Below are 26,660 nucleotides of genomic sequence, written 5' to 3' on the forward strand. Positions count from 1 at the left end.
TTGACTTGCTCTTCCTAGTCCTCACTGGACTAGTGTATGCTCTGCTGGTCCTGTCGTTAGTCCAAAGGCAACAAGGGTGGAGGTGAACCAGCATGTAATCGATAGGTAACTATAATGCAAACTTTATTATTTTTGAACTCTGAATCCATTAAATTTTGAATAATCGCTTTATTGATGGCAATATTCTCAATATACAGCTCTGGCAAAAATTAAGAGACCACTGCAAAATTGTCATTTTCTCTGATTTTTCTCCTTATAGGTATATTTTTGAGTAAAATGTACAGTGTTGTTTTATTCTATAAACTACTAACAACATGTCTCCGAAATTCAAAGCTAAAAATTTTGTATTTATTTGCATCAAATGATAAAGCGTCAAAATACTAAAAAAGAAACAGTGCTTTCAGACCTCAAATTACTTATGTTTTAACTCAGGAAGAGTTCAGAATTCAATATTTGGTGGACTAACCATGATTTTTAATCACAATTTTCATGCGTCTTGGCATGCTTTCCACCAGTCTTTACGCCAGCTGAGCTCTGGCAAAAATTAAGAGACCACTGAACAGTTTTCTATTGGAAAGCATGGAAAGACTGGTGGAAAGCATGCCAATACGCATGAAAGCTGTGATTAAAAATCATGGTTAGTCCACCAAATATTGATTTCTGAACTGTCCCTGAGTTAAAACATGAGTAATTTGAGGTCTGAAAGCACTGTTTCTTTTTTAGTATTTTGACGCTTTATCATTTGCTGCAAATAAATACAAAATTCTTAGCTTTGAATTTCGGAGACTTGTTGTCAGTAGTTTATAGAATAAAACAACACTGTACATTTTACTCAAAAATATACCTATAAAGGGAAAAATCAGAGAAACTGAAAATTTTGCAGTGGTCTCTTATTTTTTGCCAGAGCTGTATACTTGATAATTCTGCAGTGGTGATCAATTCTCTATAACAATGCTTGTTCTTATATAAAAATGCTTGAATAAAGTAGACCATAAAGAAGAGGTGACTATTGCCACAACTTTTATCAGGGATGTCAGGACAGTTGTTATTCTTGAACTTCAATCTAATGTCTTTACACAGTTTATGGCTGAGTCTGGTACTGGCCCTCTGTAGCTGTGAAAAAATCTTCCAAATAGGAGCGAAGAAATTCAAATGTAGGCCTTTCTTCAGGGCATTCCTTCCAGCATCGAATCATCAAATCATAAAGTTCTTTAGGGCAATCTTCTGGTCTTGGCATTCGGTACCCACGCTCAAGATGATCTATCACTTCGGGATTAGTCATGCCTATAGAATAGAAACCATATTTTCTTATGTGTTTGAACATTTGCTCTCAGTCTACACCAGTACTTTTCAAACTGTGGGGTGGGTCTCAGCAGTAACGGGCCCCTTGGGTCCTCACTTGCTGAGCTGCAGCTAGGGAGGCTGTTTCCACAGAAGCCATCACAGGATACCGACTAGATAAGCTACGCCTCATTCAATTCACTTGTATTAACGCCGAGCAAGTCTAAATAGATAGACTTTAGGATTAAATTAAACTTTGATTTTGCACTACCCCTTTAAGAGTTGCCAGCTCTTCACGAAAAGTCCTCTTATCAAGATCAACATGATTATAAGCTTTCATTGTAATAAAATGATTTCTGCTGACGGTGGTCATAACAGAGTGGACTCTATTCCAAATAGTTATGTTATATACGGTAACTACACTTGTCAGAGATCCTAGCCTGCTGACCTCTACTCAACAATTATTGCTTGCTGAGACCTCTATGGAGTTAAAAGAGATATAAAGCCCTGTTCATTAAATCAGTGGAAGTATGGAAAACATGGCCCCACCCAGCTGTCCTTAGGAACTGCACCAATCAGTACTTTATGACTGCCTAGGATGGAAATACCGCTTGTTTAATCATCTTTTCATGTACTGTCTAATCTGTCAATTTACCTGGGTAAGGAATTCGTCCATATGTGATTATTTCAGTTAAGAGAACACCAAATGACCACACGTCTGATTTAATGGTAAACGTTCCATAATTTATTGCTTCAGGAGCTGTCCATTTTATTGGAAATTTGGCACCTGCAGTTAAGGAAACAAGATTTTCTGATCATTATTATCTGATCTTCAATAATAATCTAGTGTTGTGAAGAAAAATATAAATCTCTGCTAACTCACCAGACAATGTAAAGAAACTCCTCATCTGATGCTAGTTTGTATATACTGATATTTTAAACTTTATTTCAATTTATTTAAACTATTATTTCAAGATAATAATGAACAATTATCAAAGTCAATGGGACAAAAGCAGAACAGAGACTGCATGTGAGAAAGTTGCTTTTTCAAAGAACTATACTTTCTTTTATACCTTTTTTTTATTAGAAAATCACAATCCCACTTCCATGTAAGACTTTTGGGATGAAGTAGAAAGATCCATTCATGGTTGATCCAAGTTGATTTTTGGTACAAGAGATTTGTATGGTCATTCAGATTTACGCATGCACATAAACTATATAATAAATCCCCCATACACATTAGAGTAATGTCAGGCGAACTCTCTCTGATATTGATGAGTATGGCCGGCTGACAGCCTAATGTAACTGGGAAACATCAATCCAACATGTTTGACATTGCGGACTGCCTATTATATCATCTTGAAGAGACCAGCTGCCACCATAGAGACAAGCTGCCACCATTCTCATAGAGAACACAGGAGTGCTTGGCTGAACTAGTGCTCCTGTTTATTGGAGAGCCGGCCAAGATGGAGATCGGGCAAACCATTGTTTGGCCAACAGCTATATAATGTGCTCAAGAAAGGTGTGAAGGCAGCATCATGTATACATTTGATCTATTTTTATTACAGATGTTCTTTCACAGATCCGAAATGTCTAACATTGATGACCTATGAGATTGGTAAGCATTTCCACTGATCAGCTGATATCTTCTCTGAAAGCGGCCGGATGTAAGAGATTTACAGAGCAGAACACCGGCTTTCTGTACATTGTTTAGTGGCTGCTTCTGAATACCGCAGTTTATCTCCTGTTCAAGTCAATGCAGTACTCAGCAGTAGCCACTGAACAATATATAGAGCTCACGATTCCCATATTGGAGGAAAGGTCATCAATATGTTAGTCCCTGACCACCCCCTTAAGTTGGTCATTTACATAAGATAAAAGTTGTCTTAACCCAGTGAACTATCTTATGTGAGGCTTTTTAACCTCCCCCATTTAAATAAATATGCACAATGTTCATGGTGTAGTTTAGTAAAATAGCTGCCAGCGGTCTCCTATGTATAGTCGGCTATAGTGGGGGACGTACCATTTTGAAATGTCAAGAAATTTTTAGGTATGTTAGATTAATTCTATAACAATTGCCAGCAATGTGTAATATGAACTTCTACGTATCACCATGCAAACATCCATTGTGTGCATACAACATTATCGAAAGGAAATTAAAATCGCTATAGCCAATTGTGATGATTGTAGTTGTAAATAATTACTTCTTCATTTTAGATGCCTAAATTATTGTTTAAATGGAATGTTCTCAAGTAAGTTAACTATATTGCATGTTGCAAAAAAAAGCGAAATGCACCAGGATTCTGTCTCAAAATGTGCTAAAAAATTGGTATACATGTTATGTGCTAGATTTATTATGTGTTTTAGACACTTTGGCCTGGATTCATCAAAGCGGCATTGCAAAAAATCTAGTGTAAAACACTGTAATAAGTCGCAAAATCTTTGTGTAACTTGAGATTGCACCAAAATGTCAAGACTTTTGGGGCTTTCACACCAGGTTCATCCAGCTCCAGCAAAATGTGTGGAGCTTGGGCGGGAAGGGGGTGTGACACCATGGCTTGTCTAATTCATGTCGAGCAATGGCACTTCTTACGCCAGACATCTTACTCCATTCTATGATTGGAGTAAGATATGTGGCGAGGTGTATGTAGGCGTTGACTCCTTATTTTTATATGCAGCTAATTCATTAAGAGGCGTGCGACTCTTAATGAATCAGGCGCCACTGACACCACTACGCCCCCTGATCAAGACCGCCAGTCCTGATAAATCGGTGCCATTGTGCCTCGTGTAATGCAGCAGCTTGCTAGCATTACTGTAAATGGTCCAGGATGTGTTTTACCTGACCATGTACCTTCCCCTTTAACTGACTGGTCACATGACCGTGACATCACACAGGTCCTGTATGCACAGTAAAGGTCTGTACACATGACTGGGACAGCACACAGGACCTATACACACAGCTGACTGATCACATGACTGTGACATCAGCAAGGTCCTGTCAGTATGTGGGTGTCTGTGCACAGGATATATAAACCCTGGTGATTTGAGACAGGTGTGTTCGGTGTGAGGCGTGAGGCCTGTGCTCCGTGTGTGTGGGACACCATTTGTGAGAGGCCTAGTGAGGCCGAGAGTGAAGCCTGGCAGCCTGAAAGGCCGAGCCTGGATCCTGTGCGTGGATGCCAGTGGCCTTTGAGTGAGAGCCGGCTGTTTGAGGAACCCTGAAAGGCGCAGGCTGGATGTCAAGTGTGGAAGACATACCAGTAGCCTACGAGGGGACAACGGCTAGAGACCCCTACCTGGGAAGCCACAAAGCCACAGTGGTGGCAAGCGTAATGGACTGCAGCAGCTAAACCCGGCAAAGGTAATACCCTGTGCTATATGGACATTGTGATATCAACATTGCTATTTTTACCTTGCCGTAAGCTGTAACCTGGAGCAAGTGGGCCTGTGTGCCACTTGGCTCATGAACATTGTGTTTATGTGTGTCTGCGTGCCATGGAGTTGGACCCGGTGAACTGTGGCTTATGAAGTAATAAACTGCAGCATTGTGAGAAAACCGTAAAGACATTGCACGTGTGCATTGATTGACGCAGCGAAGCGAGTAACCCCAGTATGATGACTAGCGCTGCCTTACACTCGCTATACAGTTTTGAAAGAGAAGGTGTAGCTAACATGAGTTTTTAAAATTACATTTAAAGGGGTTGTCCACTACTAGGACAACCCCATTTCAATCTGAATGTTTGCTGCCATTAAAATAAAAACACTTTTATTCACCTCCCATGACGTCCCCGTTCAAGTGGTGCTGGCACTCACGATTCTAGGGCTCACATGAGGTTGTTATCAAACATCATGAGGAAATCAGAGAGCAGCTGCAGTCCTTCCTGTTGAAATTCGCTACGTGCATAGGCGGGGACAGTGAAGCCGGTGCTGATTGGACACATGGCTAACGTGACATAACAATCTTACGTGAGCCACGGAAACGCGTGTCCCGTCACCGCTGGAATGCCACGGGAGGTGATTATAAGTGCTTTTATTTTAACGGGGGAAAACATTCAGATTAAAAAACGGTTGTCCTAGTAATGGACGACCCAATTTAATAACGTGCAACATTATTTTGGTTCAAAGTAATGGTGTAAAGTCAACGAAGCGGTGCAAATGTTGAATAGAAAATTCTACGGTTTAGAATACCTTTAAAAATATATATTTTTAAATAATTTTCACTCAACAGTAACATATAGTGAAAAAAGGTTTAGGAGATTACAGTAATTATTTGAAGAAAAAAAAAAAGATACAGGTGCATCTCACTAAATTAGAATATCATCAAAAAGTTAATTTATTTCAGTTCTTCAATACAAAAAGTGAAACTCATATATTATATAGAGTCATTACAAACAGAGTGATCTATTTCAAGTGTTTATTTCTGTTAATGTTGATGATTATGGCTTACAGCCAATGAAAACACAAAAGTCATTATCTCAGTATATTAGAATACTTTATAACAACAGCTTGAAAAATGTTTTTAAAATCCGAAATGTTGGCCTACTGAAATGTATGTTCAGTAAATGCACCCAATACTTGGTCGGGGCTCCTTTTGCATCAATTACTGCATCAATGAGAAGTGATAAATCAGGAGGAAAATGGAGTATTTATAGACAAAATACAATCAATTTTTATTAAGTACATATAAAAACATGAATCTGTAGCACACAGATAGCACAGACAAAGATTTATATCAAAACAAGTATGTGTACAGCATAGAATATAATCATAAAAATTGATGCACCAAACTCACTGCAACCCGTTTTGGGGATTTGTAGTTGCATACACAGGTATATAGTGCAAAAATGGGTAAATGGAAAGCCACAATTGGCTAATTAAATCTCTCACAAATAGTGAGTAACAGAGTCTCACATTGTATGTAAAGAGTAATATGAACAGAGCCCAATCATTTTTGTAAACATATAAGTATCATGTCAATCAAGTACAATGTCCATAGCTTACCCAAAAATGGAATGGCAGGACAAGGTGCAATGTGCAATAAGCTGATACACATAAAGACCCCTAAGAGACCCCTACGCGCATTTCGCTTTTCAATGTAATCGCTTCATCATGGGGGATAAGGCAGGCAATCTTAGGGGTCTTTATGTGTATCAGCTTATTGCACATTGCACCTTGTCCTGCCATTCCATTTTTGGGTAAGCTATGGACATTGTACTTGATTGACATGATACTTATATGTTTACAAAAATGATTGGGCTCTGTTCATATTACTCTTTACATACAATGTGAGACTCTGTTACTCACTATTTGTGGGAGATTTAATTAGCCAATTGTGGCTTTCCATTTACCCATTTTTGCACTATATACCTGTGTATGCAACTACAAATCCCCAAAACGGGTTGCAGTGAGTTTGGTGCATCAATTTTTATGATTATATTCTATGCTGTACACATACTTGTTTTGATATAAATCTTTGTCTGTGCTATCTGTGTGTTACAGATTCATGTTTTTATATGTACTAAATAAAAATTGATTATATTTTGTCTATAAATACTCTGTTTTCATCCTGATTTATCATGCCATGTTTGGAGTTTGATGAGGTTGCAAAGCCGTAATTTTCCGGCGGTGCTCTGCTCTTGATATATATGATGCCTTGTCTGGGATTATTTGTACTAATCAATGAGACGTGGCATGGAGGTGATCAGCCTGTGGCACTGCTGAAGTGTTATGGAAGCCCAGGTTGCTTTGATATCAGCCTTCAGCTCGTCTGCATTGTTGGGTCTGGTGTCTCTCATCTTCCTCTTGGCAATACCCCATAGATTCTCTATGGGGTTAAGGTCAGGCGAGTTTTCTGACCAATCAAGCATAGTGATACTATTGTTATTAAACCAGGTATTGGTACTTTTGGCAGTGTGGACAGGTGCCAAGTCCTGCTGGAGAATGAAATTTCCATCTCCAAAAAGCTTGTCGGCAGAGGGAAGCATGAAGTGCTCTAAAATTTCCTGGTAGACGGCTGCACTGACTTTGGTCTTGATAAAACACAGTGGACCTACACCAGCAGATGACATGCCTCCCCAACCATCACTGATTGTGGAAACTTCACACTAGACCTCAAGCAGCTTGGATTGTGTGCCTCTCCACTCTTCCTCCAGACACTGCGACCTTGATTTCCAAATGAAATGCAAAATTTACTTTGCATTTGCTTAGTGTGTCAATGACTGCCTTCTGGACATCTGTCAAGTCAACAGTCTTCCCCATGATTGTGGTGCCTACTGAAACAGACTAAGGGACCTTTTTAAACGCTTAGGAAGCCTTTGCAGGTGTTTTTTGTTAATTGTTTTAATTTACTGAGATAATGACTTTTGTGTTTTCATTGTCTGTAAGCCATAATCATCAACATTAACAGAAATAAACACTTGAAATTGATCACTCTATATAATATGAGTTTCACCTTTTGTATTGAAGAACTGAAATAAATTAACTTTTTAATGATATTGTAATTTAGTGAGCTGCACCTGTATATACTGGACAGGATTTGTATAGTTAGGTACCTTCTCGTGCTGTGTACTCATTGTCCTCTATCATACGAGCCAGACCAAAGTCTGCAATTTTACAGATCACTCTTTCTGAAACCAAGATGTTGGCAGCTCGCAAGTCCCGATGGATATAATTTTTACGCTCCAGGAAAGCCATTCCTTCTGCCACCTAGTAATCACGTAAGTACATTACAGTGAGGAGGACTGGTAAAATTATAAAAAAAAGTGCATATATAAAATATTTTTTATAGCATTTACAATAAGTTTGAGTTCACATCTGCGATGTTATTCACAGTTTTCTGCTTTTTAGACATGCAGAAGTAAACTCAATCTCAAGCTATGTTTCTCCAAACCTTCTGTGGTTCACCATAAGTTTCTTTATAATTCTTATTCTAGGAGTTGTCATTTCTGTATTCTCTGCCAGCTTCAATATTCTGTTATATGAATTCTTACCTGAGCTGACATGTCTATAAGTTTATAAACATTTATTCTGAGGCCTTCAGGTGTCTTCAAATAATCTACCAGGCTTCCTGTATTATGAAGAAAGAGGCAATAGATTGATAACACTCCAAGACTATTCATTTTCAGTATTTAATCATGACCAATAAAGGGCTTGTCTGGTTTAGAAAGAGATTTTACAATCTCCTATTCAGAATTAGTACCCTCATCTATTTGGCTACTGCTGAAGATATGTATTGGGAGGATTTCTTAAAGTACTGTATATCTCCGACAGATGCCACAATATAAACTTACAGAGGCACCCATTGCCCTAAGGCTTCCATGTTAAAAAAAAAAAAGAATACGGTGCACGGAATAGTGCAAAAGACTATGAGCTCAGTTTATGTTAATGGACCTTATTAACACAAATGGATTGTTCAATGTGATTATCCCTTTTGAAGAAAATTTGGAGCAGAATATAAACTTCTTCAAAGATTGAAGTAAGTTGTCTTAGCATAAAAAAAAAATAGCCAGAATAACTTCCTATCTAAAAGTATGGTGCCATGTAATAACAAAGGAGAAATTATGGCCATGGAAGTTTTTCTCTAAATTTAGGCTAAGCATACAATCTATATTCAGTCAAGTAATCCGATACATCCAACATCACTGCCATTCATGAAATGCTATCTGGATCATATGCACCCAGAATGCTTGTCACTTTTTACCTACTGGATCTCCTGATCCAGAAGTTATGTTATGGTATCATTCTCTCTGTTTTAGATATCCTACAAATCCATCACAATAACCATTATTGCTATAACCATTGCTTTGTTAATATAATTAGGTTGTTAATCGTGCTCAGGATTCTGTCCTATATGAACTAAAACCATCACCTTATGCAGCGCCAGTGCTGCATTCCATAAATGATCATACAACCCCGTCACTTCCCCTGTAGACCCACCAAAAACCTTTTTAAATTTTCCCGCGCTGCTCGGTAATCCGGTTGGTCCGGTCCAATGGGCGTGGTTTCGGGCCTCTTCTTCCCTCCCATCGGCTGCAAGGGTGTCATCCACATCAAAGAAGGAGGACGGCGAGCAGCAGCTGGGGAAGGGATGGAGAGGCCCGAAAACACACCCATTGGTCCGGTCCAACCAGATTACCATGCAACGATAGAGAATTTTGGGGGGGTCTACAGGGGGGAGTCAGAGGATTATACAAGCATTTATGGAATGCCGCACAGTCGCTGCATAAGGTGATAGTTTTAGTTCATATAGGACAAAACTGGTGACAAGTTCCCTTTAAAGGGAATCTGTCAGAAGGGTTTTGCTATGTAATCTGAAGACAGCATGAGATAGAGGCGGAAACACAGAATTCAGGGAGGTGTCACTTGTCAAAGTGCTGCTGTTTACTAACTGTGAAGGATTTATCATTAGGAGATTAACATTGCTGGACTACACTAGTCCGGCAATTCCCCCTCCCCCTGTGATAAGCACCTCACTGTCTATGGACTTTGTGCATGGAGAGCCTGGTGGGGCGGGGTTAGCTTTCTCAGCTCTGCTTCATGTTAAATCTAAAAGCTCTGATTGTGTCAGAACGACTGCACCCAGTAATCTACATGATACATCGTTGGATTCAGCTTCTCTTTGCCTACATCAGGCTGCTCTCAGGTGAGGTGGCGAAAACCTGCTGACAGAATCCCTTTAAGGCCCCAATATACATTAGACTTATGCTGGCTAGTTCAGCTGGCGAATATGTATGAGGGCACCAGCCACCTGATTGTCACTGAAAATGTCGATCAAGCATGTCCGATTTTGGATTGCCAATCATATTGTCTCCTGGAGAACATGAGTGCTTAGCCGAATGAGCATTCCTGTGTATGGGAAAGCCAGCTGAGATGGCTCTTGGCTGAACGATTGGCCGAAGCATTGTGCATGGCGGGCTTTACATAACTACTTTATATACATATGTTATATTATCTTTTGTAAAGAGTACTCAGCAAAGTGCAAACTGATTACTCCTTTACTTGAGATCACATTATAAGATATAAGATATACTTTATTTTATCCCGGAGGAAATTGCGGTATCACAGCAGCAGAACACAGATCTCGAACATGACACATATAATAACAAAACATTTGGAATGCTTTAGACATTGCTTTTCAGACATTTGTTAAACACCCCCATAGCTGTTGGAACAAACGATCTCCTGTATTTTTCCTTTTTACACCTTAGTTGTATTAGGCGATTGCTGAATGTGCTCTTCTGTTTCGCAAACAGTTCATAAAGCGGGTGTGTGTTGTTGCCCATTATAGCTCTGCACTTCTTCTTAATCCTATCCTCTACCACCTCTTCAAAAGTCCCAAGCTGTAGGCCCACCGTCGCGCTAGCCTTCTTTATAAGTTTGTTGAGCTTGTTGGCGTCAGCAACACGCACACTGTTACCCCAGCAAATTATTGCCGCAAAGGTGGCACTAGCCACAATGGATTGGTAGAACACCTCAAGCATTTTGCCACACACATTAAAAGACCTTAACTTCCTTAGGAAGTACAATCTACTCATCCCCTTCTTGTAGACCTTCTCCATGTGGCACTTCCAGTCTAGCTTGCTATCCAGGTAAACCCCCAAATATTTGAAACTGTCCACCATCTCCACATCCTGACCGTCAATGGTAACAGGTAGGCATACCTTCTTGCACCTTCCATAGCTCATCACCAACTCCCTGGTTTTCTTAACATTTAGTTCTAGATGGTTAGCCTGGCACCATACTACAAAGTCCGCAACCACCCTTCTATATTCCTCTTCGTCCTGGTCCTTCCCAATACCGCCAACTATCACAGAGTCATCCGAGTACTTCTGGAGGTGACAACGGTCTGATTTATACTGAAAGTCAGCTGTGTACAATGTAAAGAGGAATGGCGACAGCACTGTTCCCTGCGGGGCTCCGACACTGCTCAGTACACTATCTGATGTAGCCGTCCCCCACCTAACAAACTGTGGCCTATCCGACAGGTAGTCAATTATCCAATTCACAAGTCCCTCATCCACCGCCATTTTAATCAACTTTCCTCGCAGTAAGAGTGGCTGTAATGTGTTGAACGCACTAGAGAAATCAAAGAACAAAGCACGCACTGTGGTTCCATCATTGTCCAAAAAGGAATGTACTGTTTGTAGCAGAGACGCTACAGCATCGTCCACACCCAGTCCCTGCCGGTACGCAAACTGAAGAGCATCAGTATGCGCCATCACCCTCGGACACAAGTGAGCAAGTACTATTCTCTCCAAGGACTTCATCGCATGCGATGTTAAGGCCACCGGTCTATAGTCCCCCGGGGAAGCCGGGAAGGTAGTCTTGGGAATCGGCACCAGGCAGGAAGTCTTCCATAGCACTGGTACTCTCTTTGATTGTAAGCTCTGGTTAAAGAGATGCTGGAAGACAGTACATAACTCATTTGCACACACTCTGAGGACACGTGGACTGAGACCGTCAGGCCCTGCTGCTTTGCCAATGGCCAGCTTACTAAACTGGTCCCTCACGTCATTTTTGGAGACCGAGAAATGATCTATTTCACCCCCTGTTAATTTAGCTAGTTGTTCCCCGGCCTCCTCCCCCTTCCCTGCTGCTACCGCACCTTTATTGCTGAATCTATTTAAGAACTGATTCATTTCATTAGCCATTGTAAGTCCACCACCCCCCTGCTCCGACCTTGCCTTAAACCCAGTCACTAGCTTCATTCCAGCCCACACCTCTCTGGAGCTTTTTTGTGCAAATTGATTTTCTAATTTAACTCTGAATGCCTCACGGGCAATCTTAATTTTCCCCTTTAGGTCTCGCTGTATAATTTTCAATGCCTCCTTGTCCTTCCTTTTAAAAGCCAGTTTTTTCATGTTTAGTAAATGTTTCAACTCTTTTGTAATCCATGGCTTATTGTTTGCATAACACCGAATCTCTTGAACAGGTACTACAATGTCCATACAGAAGTTGATGTAATCAGTAACTCTGCCAGTAATCTCATTAACATTACATTTCTCTTTCATGGTACACAACACCTCCCAGTCTGTACAGTCAAAGCAGTCTTGTAACGCCTCCTCTGCTGCTGGACACCACTTCCTTATCTTTTTAATTGTCACTGGTTGTTTGCGGACGTCTGGTTGGTAAGCAGGAGACAATAGTATGAGGTTGTGGTCAGATTTCCCCAGGGGGGGTAATGCAGCCGATGAATAAGCATTCTTAACATTAGCAAAGAGGAGATCCAGTGTGTTGTTGTCCCGTGTAGGACATTTGACATATTGATAGAACTTTGGTATTGCAGATGAGATCTTTACTCGATTGAAATCCCCAGGAATTACAGTTAGAGAGTTTGGGTGTTTAGTCTGAAGCCGGGCCATCACCCCTGACAACACATCCCCAGCAGCCTCTGGGTTCGCAGATGGTGGTATATACATCACAACTACAATAACAAGAGTGAATTCTCTAGGCAGATAGTAAGGCCTGAGGCCCACTGCTAACAGTTCAATATTTGGACAGCAATGTTTCTCCTTAACAGTTACATGCCCCTGATTGCACCATCTGTTGTTAATGTAGAGTATCACTCCTCCACCTTTTTTCTTGCCGCATCTAACTCTCTCTCTATCAGCCCGAACCATTTGAAACCCTGGTACCGAGACACATGAATCTGGGACCTCCTCATGCAGCCAGGTTTCTGTAAAGCACATGAGACTGCATTCCCTAAACTCCTTCTGGGTCTTACTCAGAGCCAGCAGTTCATCCGACTTATTTCCCAGCGATCGTACGTTACCCATGATAATGGATGGGACCACTGGTTTAAACCTTCTCCTCCAGGACTTGATCTTCTTGCCTGCTCTGCAGCCTCTGAAAGGTCTCCTTATTTCCCGTGGAACATTCAGTATTGCCACTGCTGGAGAAGACTTTATCCTGCGCAGTTCCAGAAGACGATCCCTAGAATACACTGCTCGTTTAGCAACAGACCTAGGGTCCACCATCCCGTCATTATTCCCACCCGTCACACCAGTCCTCTCCATGGCAAATCGTATACAGTGACCTCCACCGCTCACATATGGCTGTATCCCTGTCACAGGCTGTGGGTAGCAGCATGCATCCTTCAGTAGCATTAGCTGAGATGGTCCGTATTGCTTGCCCCAGAGTGTCTGTACCTGCAGGAGACTTGTAAGTGGTGGAAGAAGATCCAGGTGCAGATCTCGTGCTGTGTGCCCAGCAGCAGTTGATAGTGTGGGAAGTGTTGTATCTTCCATCCCCAATAGACGAGTATACAGGAACGTTGCAATCCAGAGAAGGTAATAAAATAAAATAACTGTAACAAAACTGTAACTAAAATAAAGTAGAAGCTTCTGCTGCTGCAATGGGCTGCCAGTAGTCCGGCGCCGTATTGTCTCCACAATCTAGCAGAGAGGCAGACAGGCATGTCCACACCCTCCGGAGTCAGAAAGTGTATGCTTGCTACCTTATGCTTCACAATAATAAGATAATTAATAGAAAAGTCTTACCATTTTCCATGAATTCTGTCACAATAAATATGGGCTCTTCAGTTACCACTGCATGTAAGCGGACCAGTCGTGGATGCTGCAGCTGCTTCATTAGGTTAGCCTCTGCCAGGAAAGCTGTTGGGGGCATGGTGCCCTGTTTAAGGCTTTTTATTGCAACTTTGGTGTGCTTATTGTAGTATCCTAAGCAAAAAGACAAAATGTAATACAAAATAATATGTACAGTTGAAACCAGAAGTTTGCATACACTATATAAAAAGACACATATGCATGTTTTTCTCAATATCTGACATGAAATAAGAATAAACCTTTCTCGTTTTAGGTCAATTAGGATTACTATAATTTTTAATATTTGCCAAATGCCAGAATAATGAGAGAGAGAGAATGTTTAAGGAATTTTTGTTACTTACTGCAAAGTCAAAAGTTTACATACATTTCATTAGTATTTGGTACCTTTGCCCTTAAACTAAATGACTTGGGTCAAACGTTTGGGATATCCTTCCACAAGCTTCTCACAATAGTTTGTCGGAATTTGGGCCCATTCCCCCTGACAAAACTGGTGTAACTGATCCAGGTTTGTAGGTCGCCTTGCTCGCACCTGCCTTTTCAGCTTTGCCCATAAATTTTCAATAGGATTGAGATCAGGGCTTTGTAATGGTCACTCCAAAACATTGACTTTGTTATCCTTAACCCACACTGTTACCATTTTGGCAGTATGCTTTGGGTCATTGTCAATTTGGAAGACCCATTTCTGCCCAAGCTTTAACTTCCTGGGTGATGTCTTGAGTAGTGTTGAGCGAATTTGTTCATCAGGCATGTTCGTGGGCGGAGCTGATTTCTTGGTGCGAACAAGTCGGAACCCCGAACACGAAATTGAAATGCTGAACAAATTCGCTCAACACTAGTCTTGAGATGTTGCTTTAGTATTGCCACATAATCTTCTTTTCTCATGATGCCATCTATTTTGTGAAGTGCACCATTCCCTCCTGCAGCGAAATAACCCAACAACATGATTCTTCTACCCCCATGTTTCACAGTTGGGATTGTGTTCTTAGGCTTCCAAACTTCTCCCTTTTTCCTCCAAACGTAACGATGGTCATTATGGCCAAAATGTTCGATTTTAGTTTCATCAGACCACAGGACATGTATCCAAAAATTAAGGTCTTTGTTCCTGTGTGCATTTGCAAAGATTAATCTGTTTTTTTATGTTTCTTTTGGAGTAATGGCTTCTTCCTGGCAGAGTGGCCTTTCAGCCCATGTTGATACAGTACTCGTTTCACTGTGGTTATTGACACAATCTTACCAGCTTCCGCCATCATCTTCTCAAGGTCTTTTGCTTTTGTTCTTGGGTTGATATGCACATGTCGGACCAAAGTACATTCATCTCTGGGACACAGAACCTGTCTCCTACCTGAGCGGTATGATGGCTGGACATTCCCATCTTGTTTGTATTTGCGTATAATTGTTTGTACAGATGAACTAGACACCTTCAGATATCTTGAAATTGTACCCAAGGATGAGCCAGACTTGTGCAAGTCCACAATTCTCTTCCTGATATCTTGGCTGATTTCTTTAGACTTCCCCATGAGGCTACACAAAGAAGCAGTGTGTTTCAGGTATGCATTAAAATACATCCACAGGTGTGTCTCTAATTAATTTAGATGTTGCCAAAAAAACTATCAGAAGCTTCCAAACACATGACATCATCATATGGGCAGTCCAGAATTGTTTAAAGGCATAGTAATCTTAGTGTATGTAAACTTTTGACTTTGCAGTAAGTAATAAAAATGCCTTAAAACACTCTCTCTCTCATTATTCTGGCATTTTGCAAATATTAAAAATTATGGTAATCCTAATTGATCTAAAACGGGAAAGGTTTATTCTGATTACATGTCAGATATTGAGAAAAACATGCATTTGTGTCTTTTTATATAGTGTATGTAAACTTCTGGTTTCAACTGTAAATTGAAACATTTCCAATAAAAAGACATGTTTGGCATGTGCAAAACAAATTTCACATCACTGAATCTTTAACGCTATGTGCCCACGATGCAGAAATTCTCCGGATTTTTCCTGAGCGTTTCTGCATCTCCCTGGCAGAAAAAACGCATGCGGACTTTACATGCGTTTTTTCAGCCAGTGACAAGCGTTTTTCACGCGTTTTGCACATGCGATTTCGCATGCGGGTTGTCAAGCACTTTCCAAGCAATTTTAGCATCACTTGGAAAGTGCTTGACAACCTGGTCACACTATATAAATCCATGCAACCGGCATGGATTTTATATAGTGTGACCAAGTTAGTTAAAAAAAAGAATAAAATTGGTAAAAAATAAAAAAAAAACATTATACTCACCTTCCGATGGCCCCTGGTCTCCTTCTCCGATGCGTCCGGTATTTCTGGTGTCTCGCGGTGGTGTAAAAGGACCTTCCATGACGTCACTTAGTCATGTGACAGGTCACGCGACCACCGACATCAGCGGTCGCGTGACCTGTCACATGACTGAATGACATCATGGAAGGTCCTTTTACTCCATCGCGAGCCACCGGGGAGCCAAGACGTACCGGATAGAAGACCGGGGGACATCAGAAGGTGAGTATAATGTGTTTTTTTTATTTTAAATTCTTTTTTTTTTTTACAGGTACTATGGTACCAGGGTCGCTTAATATCCACATGTGCACATGTAGTCATGCGGATATTAAGCGATTCAATGCAAGTCAATGGCGGCGAAAACGCCGCGATTACACAATATAATTGGTAGTGTTGCGGATTTTTCCGCAATGATAATCCGCAGCGGAAATTTCCACAGCATGTGCACAGCACATGCGGATTATCATTGGGGAACATAGCAGACCTACTAACAAGCGTTTTTTAAGCGTTTCTACGGCGGAATTGCTGCTGCGGAAACACTTAAAAAACGCATAGTGGGCACACAGCCTAACAGTCTCCGTTATGGCCATATGGGACTGATCCACCGTGAACTTTACTAGCAAAAATTTGACAGTGAAATTTGTAGCCGCAACATTTGCACCATATTGTGTGGGTTTTGTTATGGAAATATTCCCGCAGACTTCATTGTTTGCATGGCTTTTCAATTCCACAGTCCTGCTCAGTTTTTTTTCTGTGGATTTTCTATGCAGCCTGTGGATGAAATTTTGGGAAAAACTCATCCTTAATGCTGGTATTGTACTATACAGTGGACTGATTTGAATATGCTTCCTCTTGATTTCAATGGGAAATCCACATTACTGTTCAGAGAAATTTTTTTCCAATGAAGTTTTGAAAACCGCTCCGTGAAAAAAAAAAAAAAAGAAGAGGCATGTCACTTCTTGGATGCAGATTCCTCCTGAAATCTGCGCTAAGCTTGACATTTTCATAGTAAAAAGAACCACATAAATTTCTGACATGGATTTCAATTAGAAACAACATGGAATTTTCCGCCTCAAATTAATTTGCAAATATCGTCTGAATAACCCTTATTACTACTGGTGAATTTTTGAATCCATATCAATCATTTCTGTATTTATTACTTGTACAGGAAGCCTGACAAAGATGTTCTCCACACTTAATTTAGTACTGTCGATCAGAAATGCCTTGTGGACCTTTACTGTTTAACACTGATGTGCTGACTTGGGTGTGCTGCCTGAGAATTCCATTGAAGAAATAGGATTTATCGCACCTAGCATTGTAGCAGTCATACTGTTGGCATAATTCCCACTGTTCAACTCAAAAATAGGTTGGCATAGTTCGAAGGGCAAGTCATTTGTAAATGGTCATGGCATTCTTTATTCTTCTGAAAAACTCTCTAGCCATAATTTGCCATTTGCTTGAAAGCACTTTAAACATACCATATCTTTAGCTATACCTCTGCTCACTTCCTTTCAATTGCACTAATGCACATTTTTAGCCACCCTACACTTCTCATACTTTTTTGTCATTAATTACTGAGAACAATTATTTAGTCTTTAATGGTAATACAATATAATGGCAATCTATAGTGCTAGGTCAGATCTATTGTTCTTCTGGTTAATGGCAAATTGAAATCTAGAGAAATAGATCAATTGATCTGTAACCACATGATGGCAGCACCATATAAGATTCAATATGCAAAATAATAGCTACATTACATTTACTGACTTTACCCTTGGCAGCTGCATTAGTTGTAAGACAGATATAACATTTGAAAATATTTTTCTCTTGGATTCTCATTGCTTATATTGTTATAAGCAAGCACATGCCTTGACACACTGACTTCAGAAAATAACGAGAGAGGGTATGTAGCAATTATATATTTTTAACTAAAGCCTGATTCTGTCAGCAAATGCTCTGGTTCATATATAATATACTGTATAACCTTTCTTTCCACAATTTTTTTTTGGGGAGATGGGTTTTCCAGAATTACCTCAAAGTAAAAGGACTTCTGATTTAAAAAAAAAATGTTATTCTTTTAAATATACATAAATTAACTTACCCATCCATACCTCCCCAAACTGCCCAGCGCCTAGTTTTTTCACCAGTTGTAGTGAACTGCGTGAAATTTCCCATTCATCGCCCCACCAGGGCTTTTGTGGCCGTTGAGTTTGACATGGTGCCTTCAGTAACGTGCACAATCCATCCAAGATACCTAAATGAAATACTTATAAAATTACTCTATACACCAGCATATTTATGGAATGATCTGTGATTTATTTGACAGTTGTTAAAACCACTACGTTGTACATTAGAAGCATATTGCACTATAGAAGCATAACCACTACTTTGTACATTTCAATCTATAGAAGCATATTGTTACAACAAAAGTAAGAATCACATAATAGATTTAAGTACAGCTAGTAATTGTGTTTCTTTCAACCTGCATTCCCTCCTCCCGTTTTTGTAAATGAACATTTTTACGCCATATTTGCTGACTAAGCAAGTTCTTTTTCACATGATGAAAGAGTTATTTTGGGTTTTCCGAGCTAATTAGATATATCTATCAGGGTTTCCAACTTGATTTTTATTTTTTCCTGGACAGCTTGTCCATAAAACATGGACAGCAAACATTTTTTGCGGGCACATTGGAAAACCATAATAAATCATTAATAATCATAAGTAATACAGCTTGGAATATTGATATGAACACATTGGTAACATTTTTTTTACCAGAATAATGTTGCACAAGTTCTTGAAGTGTCTTAAAAGTTATTCGAGGCGATATATAGAATCCTCCATTGTCCATGTTGCGAATTTTGTAATGTTTCACCACCTCTCCATGATTCTGATCCAGATCGCGCACAGATAAAGAGTATGAGCCTGGAAAAAACAATAGGTGAAATTCATTCATAGCTTTTCAATGGAAAAAGTGATACAGAAAAGATATCTTTGTATCTTCGTACTGTTCCAGCCAATAGATAGAAAAAAAAAATGAGATTGCTCAGTGGTTTGATAACATTTCTCAGCCATTGGGGACTCTCATTTTTTTTATTTTTTTTTGTAAATTAATACAATAAATAAAAACATAAAACTTAAAAACTATGGTAACTTGCAGAATGAAGATCCAATTTATGTTTCTTGCCTATTTTCATTGCAAAACTATACCTTTATTTGTTTCACTCTCACGGATAAGGAAAGAGCCTTGCTGGTTTCCCGGCGCTAAGAGTTGACGCTCTGCATCTTTCCGACCTAAATCTTTGAAGAACCAACTAAGAAGAACATGTTGAGATGAATTTATAAGAAACACATTTTCTATAACATAACAAAATGCTACAATTAAAATATAATATGTTAACTTCTGACCAATACATACATTGAATAGTTCTATAAAGTGGCGTGTGTTTATGTTCCCATGGAAATTTTAAATATTTAGCATTTTACACAAGGAGCTGGGGACAATGTTCCATTTTATCTTTATTTTCCATTTTCGTCTCATATAAACACTGGTTCACATCTTGTGCCATTTGAACTCATTGCATAAGTGTTTGACCATAGTCTTTAGTAAGGTTACTTTTTGTGTAATTTCCTCCTATGTATTTGCATTTGACATGTATTAAAAAGAATGGAAACTGAGTCATATGTTTTTCCTCTGTATTGTTAAACCACAAAAGTGTTGATTTTGAAAAAAAAAAAATTCTTTAGTAGGTAATATTTCTGGTTGGAGATCCACAAAGATAATTACTGAACATGAGATATCTTGTGTAATGTAAAATATTCTCTAGAAACTGAAAGTCTTTGTAGTTATTTTATTCTAGGTTTTATGTGATACTTACTTTAAAGTTTAGGTTTAGTAGCCTTATAAATAAATATAGACAAGACCAACTTTAGATTGAATAAAACAATATAAAAATAACCATTTGCATGACATGCATCTTGTGGATCATAATGCCAAGTCGGCAACAGGGCCCCTAAATATCATGGGTCTGTAATAGTATTGGTCTTCTTATATAGACCAAAGAGAACATTTGAGACCCTTAGACACCAGGTCCCAGGTGGGACTGCAACCGCTACTATAGTCACTTCCCTGCCAATAACCAAACCACAAAATGCTTAACTTCCACTGTTCTACTCATTGCCAAAAATAACATTTTGGATGGCGTCTTACTAACAGTGATATAAATTGCTCACATAGTAGCAGCATACATTGAATTCGCAACATTGCCACATATATTGTGTGTATATACTTATGTACAATAGATGAGATAATCAATTCTATTCAAATCAGATTTGTATTATGTATTTAGAAATTTGAAGACAATTTTAAAAATTTACTATTCGATTCACACAAATCACCTAAAATGGCCGCCCTCATATTACACACTGCAGATTTCATTATCCAGGGAAGACACACATGATCTCTGGGTTGGCTGGGCGCGCTTCCCCATAATTTCTTGCAACTATCACATCACATGGTATAGAACAGCCAATCAGGAGGGACTAACATAGCCTATATAAGAGCATAGGCAGGTAAAGCAGCAGCAATTTTCTGGTGACTCTGGATTGTGAGAGGACATCACAGCTCACCATTTTAGAAATAGAGATTAGGAAAAAAGCTATAAAGAACTAAATACTAAATAAACATTACAGATAGTGTGTGACAGCACTTTTATATTACTAATGCTGTGTTTGCCTTAAAGAACCTGATATGAGTTGGATACAGTATTTGGAAACATCAGAGTATTCGGCTGTGTGCCCACGTAGCATTTTTCAAGCGTATATGCTGCGGAATTTCCGCAGCGTAAACGCTTGAAAAACGCATGTATATCCGCACCCCATGGTCCCCAATGGGATTCCGCAAGTTCTATGCACATGCTGCGGATTTTTCCGCAGCGTTTATGCCGCGTTCAAAAATCCGCAGCATGTCATTTAATTTTGCGTTTCCGCAAGCGGAATTGCCTTAGTCCAATGCATAAAAAACGCAAGGCAATTCCGCATGTGGAAAACGCGTGATAAACGCGCGAAAAATGCGCGATAAACGCGTGCGGAATTCCGCATGCGTTTTTCCGGGAGAGGACTTGCATTTATGCAGCAGAAATTTTCTGCTTCATAAATGCAACGTGGGCACATAGCCTAATACATCTTTTTTCAGAGCAATTGGAGTACTTGCGATTTGCTCTGAATATTTTTTTTTTCATTCGGTGAAGCTAGAAAATTTGAATTTCAAAATCTTTGCTCAACTCTATTATGTAGCATTTGCTACTCCAATAAGACTAGTACAATTATACTATGAACTAATACTATGTTAAAAATCTAATGCTAATGCTGGTAGTTTCGAGAATTCATAGAGTTAAAATTTGCAATTAGTTAAGCAAAACTGCCAGACATCATTTACACACCATTGACTTGCAAATTACCCCCATATCTGTAGGCAAATAGCATTTTTGGAAGTGACAGATTCCCTTTAATGAATCAAGGTAAGAAGAAATAGTAGGGAGTAACTTCTCAAATAAAGAAGGTCTATACCGAATAATACAAACATACTGTAAACCATTGTAAACGGGATTGTATTGTAGCATTGTAAACGGGATTACACATCAGAAAAATATGTAAACACATTTAGTATAATGTAGAAAACTAACATATAGTGCAAAGGAGAAAGAAAAAAATCCCATAAGAGAAATGTTATTGTGCCCATAATGTTTTGTACTCAGTGACCTGTAATGCCAGGTCTTGAAAAATTAGTCATTTTGGTTGTTAATTTGAAAAGTTAGATCTATGCATCACATATTCTCCACTTTTTTAAACAAAAGTTTAAAGGGAGCGACATTTCCATAGTAGTGGGATACAAACTCTAGCTACATTCAATAGAGGTATCATAATGGAAACTTTGTAAGATTTAGTTGGTACGTCACTATTGTAAAGCAGGAAAAAGGCAAGAGTGAAATGGATCTATGAAAGTGGAGGACTCTACACTTTTCTCCAAAAAGTCCAAAATGTAGAGGATAGTCCCTTCAGCACTGCAGCAGTGCCAACATTAGGAGAGGACAGAAGACATCATCATGTTTAATTTATAAGGAAATCTAGAAATAGATGAGCTATGACATAATACCACTCCACCCACTCCCCTTCCTCCACCCTTCATGCACTGACTTCCTAAGTCTTGCTTGTCATGTACTTATGTTGACACACATTAGCCAATGTGAGAAGGCAGGAGAGAGCAGCAACCTGAACTGAAAATGAGGCTAGAGGTGTGTTTTAGACTACCTCAGACTCACTGTAGGCAAACTGTAGTCACAGAACTCTGCCCTAATAGAGCTGAGCTAGAAATCAGTTAAAGGGGTTGTCCGGTCAAAATTGATAAGTCTGCAGTGACTCTGTGTGGCTGCAGACTTATGAATCCCCCCCAGCGCAGGCACTGTGTGCTGTGGTGATTTGCCGGTTTCATACCTGGGACTGGAGGCTATGTATACGTTATACATACCCCTGGCCAGTCAGCGCCGCCTCTCTCCATACACTTGTATGGAGCGAGGCCATGCCCTGTCTAGGGACGCGGAAGGCCGTTTGACTAGAAGGCTCGGTCTCGCTCAATACAAGTGTATGGATAGCGAGGCCACGCCCACTGGTCGGGGTATCTATAACACATACATACCCTCCGGTCCCGGGTCTGAAATCACAGTACGTGCTCTGGGGGTATTCATAAGTCTGCAGTCACACAGAGTGACTGCAGACTTATCACTTTTGAGTAGTGTGAACATAGAAAAATATATAGCAAACAAGAATTACCTTTACCTATTAGCTTACATATACGTTGTGTTTAAGTTTCTGGTCGGACAGTTGCTTTGACTTTAGGGGTAATATTCTACTCAAATGACAGCAATATGTAAAAAGCAATAAATAAAAATATTGTGCAGCCATGAATCTACAGCCACACAGTCTCCTTACACCGATCACAATAATAATACTTATTAGTAGGAGATTGAGGAGGATTAATAATACATTACTAGTTGAAAAAAAAAAGTTCATTTTGATAATTGGTGGTTATGGACCAGACTAGAACATCATGATTTTACTACACTCCCTTTACTTCAGTGACTTTACTACACTCCCTTATTATCTCATAGAACCCTGTTCCATCTTCTAATGATTAAAAGACAAATATTATAAACAATGTTTTATTAAGAAAATGTTAAAGGCATTAAAAAAGTCAACACAAAGTCACAGAGTCACTCCTGAATTATTGCATGACTGTTTAACATGAATGGATACTCACCGTTCAGATGCAATTCCAGCTACAGAAGCTACAAAATTAAATGGGATTAGTCCGTCTTGTCCTGTACGCAAGGACTTAGCTTTCCACCACTCTCCGGTTCTAAAAGGGATAAAATGACAATAGGGCTATGATTATACAGCAGAATAAAACTCAGATGACATCAGCATTATATTCTAGTGAACACCAAGTTTTGTCATAAAGTAAAAATTGTGCACCCTGCCCTAGTGTTCACTGTTCTACTAGTTTCCTATGATCAACAACTGCTTTACCTTTACAGGTGCAATATAACTTATTTGTGAACTTGCATGGTTAAGTAGTAAGAGATATTTATATTTTTACCCTGCACTATTTTGCAAGTCACAGAAACATCTTCACCAATGACCACTTTGTTTCTTTCATGATAGGGCCCACAAACACATTAGGTTAAAGTTGGACGAACCCCCTGATTTTGGATTGGCCAACCATCTAATGGGTATGAATTCCTTCCAACCCTCCCTAATGCATGGTGCCGGAAAAGAAGAGAATCAGGCAGTTTGAATTCAAATGCCCGATCCTATTGTTCTCCTAGGAGATAAGCCCCCACCAGAGGTGTATGGTAGTGTCTTTCTTCCTCTTTTCCAAATGCATGGAATAAGCATTGATGTCTATCAGCCAACAGGTATATAAGGTTCTTAAGGCCCCGTCACACTTAGCGACACTGCAACGATCCCGACAACGATACGACCTGTCAGGGATCGTTGCTGTGTCGCTATGTGGTCGCTGGTGAGCTGTCAAACAGGCAGGCTCACCAGCAATCAGGGGAGCAGCGACATCGTGGAAAGAATCTTTCCACGATGTCCTGCTCCTGGTTACAAGCCTGCTGAAGTAGGAGCAGGCTGGTAACTATGGGAAACATTGGGTTACTAGGGGCACACGCGCACCTAGTAACCCGCTGTTTATCATGGTTACCACTCTGCTACGGTGAGCGGGAGGTTACCGCTCACTTTAGCAGGCTCGTAACCATGATAAACAACGGGTTACTAGGAGCGCGTGTGCCCCTAGTAACCCGATGTTTACCATAGTTACCAGCCTGATCACTGCTCCCGCTGGTCACACACAGCGATGTGTGCTGACCAGCGGGAGAGCAACGACCAAAAAATGGTCCAGGACACTTTGCAGCGATCAGCGACCTCACAGCAGGGGCCTGATCGTTGCAAAGTGTCACACATAGCGACATCGCTGGTGAGGTCGCTGTTGCGCCGCCAAAACCGTGACACAGCAGCGATCTCGCTAGCGATCTCGCTATGTGAGACGGGGGCTTTAGGCGCTTGGCTAAAGCAGTCCTGTAGAGCAGGGTTCCCCAACTCCAGTCCTCAAGAGCCACCAACAGGTCATGTTTTCAGGATTTCCTTAGTATTGCACAGGTGATGGAATTATTGCCTGTGCAGGTGATGGAATTATCACTCATACAATACTAAGGAAATCCTGAAAGCATGGCCTGTTGGTGGGCCTTAAGGACTGGAGTTGGGGAACCCTGCTGTAGAGTATTGACCCTGCTGAAGAGCTTCTCAGTTTTTTAGACTTCTATAAGTATAATTTTGAAAAAGTAGAAGGGATTAAATGAGGTGAACCCTATGAATCCGTTTCAGCCCTTCAATTATCAAGTTGCAACCGTTACTTGAGTCCAGGAGAAATAAGAAATCTTGCATCGATTGGTCATTTATGCACAGGTTTACACTTACGAATCCAGGATGTGTAGCTTCTCTCCTGTCTGAAAGCCAAGATCACCATCATGCACAGGCGTGTAGTCATACAGGGCCACTACCTGTTTATCTGGGCAATAGAGAAATCAATCTGAAAAGACTGCACTGAAAATGCGAAACATGAAATGTTTACAATTGTTTTATGTGTTTACTCTAAATTGTACATAGTAATGTCCATCTTATCTGTATTGGGCCCCCCTATTAAACCAATTTAGGAAAAATAACATACGAAATATATATTCACAGTGTATGTAGTAACCATACACTGTGCTCACAGTTATTAGGCAATTTGTATTTTTGATGATAAATTTTATTATTGAACAACTACATTGATGTGGTTCAATCCAAGAGGTTAAAATACCTGAATATTTAAGAAAGTAAAAGTGAGGTTTTGTCTTTTCTTAGGAGAATATTTATGTGTGCAGAATTATTGGGCAACTATTAGTGGGCAGAATTAATGTGCAGCTAAATGAAAAATTTAAATTGCCCCATGTTATTTGTTTATTTTCATCTGTTAACCCCTTAACAACCTTATGTTTTTCTGTTTTTGGTTTTCATTTTTTGCTCCCTTGTTTCCCAGAGCCATAGGGTTTTTATTTTTTGGTCAGTATGGACATGTGAGGGCTTATTTTTTGCGGGACAAGTTGCACTTTTGAATGCCATCACTGGTTTTACCATATCGTGTGCTGGAAAACGGGAAAAAAATTCCAAGTGAAGTGAAATTGCGAAAAAAATGCAATTTCACAGTTGTTTTTTGGGTCCTTTTTTTTACCACGTTCACTGATTGCTAAAACTGACCTGCCATTATTATTCTCCAAGTCATTCCGAGTTCGTAGACACCAAACATGTATAGGTTCTTTTTTATTTAAGTGGTGAAAAAAAATTCCAAAATTTGCTGAAAAAAAAAAAAGGCGCCATTTTCCGAGACCCGTAACGTTTTTGCGTTCCGAGCTGACGTTTTTATTAATACTATTTTGGGGTAGATCCAATGTTTTGATCGCCCGTTATTGCATTTTATTGCAATGTTTCGGCGACCAAAAAAAATTAATTCTGGCATCTAAAATTTTTTTCTCGTTACGCAGTTCACCGATCGGATTAATTCTTTTTTTATATTGATAGATCGGGCGATTCTGAACGCGGCGATACCAAATATGTGTGTGTGGGTTTTGTTTTAATTATTTTATTTTGAATGGGGCGAAAGGGGGGTGATTTAAACTTTTATATATTTTTTATTTTTTTAATATTTTTAAAAACACTTTTTTACACTTACTGCATGCTTCAATAGTCTCCATAGGAGACTAGAAGCTGCAGTTGTCTGATTGCTTCTACTGCATACAGGCGATGAGCAGATCGCTTGTATGCAGGAGAAATGCTCACTTGCCATGAGCGCTGACCACTGGGTGGCGCTCATAGCAATTGAGACATGACAACCACAGCGGTCTGCTGCAGACCCTGGGTTGTCA

The 26,660-nt window shown here is 39.8% G+C and overlaps 1 protein-coding gene across 4 annotated transcripts in view; it reads right to left on the reverse strand.

Annotated features, from left to right (window-relative positions):
- Positions 1-883: 883 nt before the first annotated feature.
- The window catches only part of LCK (LCK proto-oncogene, Src family tyrosine kinase), a 108,710-nt gene continuing 82,933 nt past the window's right edge, over positions 884-26,660 (reverse strand). For all 4 annotated transcript variants that reach the window (XM_073665687.1, XM_073665688.1, XM_073665689.1 and 1 more), the window contains exons 4-13: positions 25,177-25,267; positions 23,456-23,554; positions 19,351-19,454; positions 18,916-19,065; positions 18,245-18,397; positions 13,779-13,958; positions 8,271-8,347; positions 7,833-7,986; positions 1,937-2,068; positions 884-1,284 (exon numbers count right to left, since the gene is read on the reverse strand). In XM_073665687.1, the coding sequence (XP_073521788.1) occupies positions 1,082-1,284; positions 1,937-2,068; positions 7,833-7,986; positions 8,271-8,347; positions 13,779-13,958; positions 18,245-18,397; positions 18,916-19,065; positions 19,351-19,454; positions 23,456-23,554; positions 25,177-25,267 (1,343 nt within the window). In that variant the 3' untranslated portion in view covers positions 884-1,081. The remainder of the gene's footprint in view (positions 1,285-1,936; positions 2,069-7,832; positions 7,987-8,270; positions 8,348-13,778; positions 13,959-18,244; positions 18,398-18,915; positions 19,066-19,350; positions 19,455-23,455; positions 23,555-25,176; positions 25,268-26,660) is intronic.

The sequence above is a fragment of the Phyllobates terribilis genome, unplaced genomic scaffold (assembly GCF_046119375.1).
Source record: "Phyllobates terribilis strain yellow unplaced genomic scaffold, ASM4611937v1 Scaffold_2__4_contigs__length_985480577, whole genome shotgun sequence".
NCBI classification, from domain to species: domain Eukaryota; kingdom Metazoa; phylum Chordata; class Amphibia; order Anura; family Dendrobatidae; genus Phyllobates; species Phyllobates terribilis.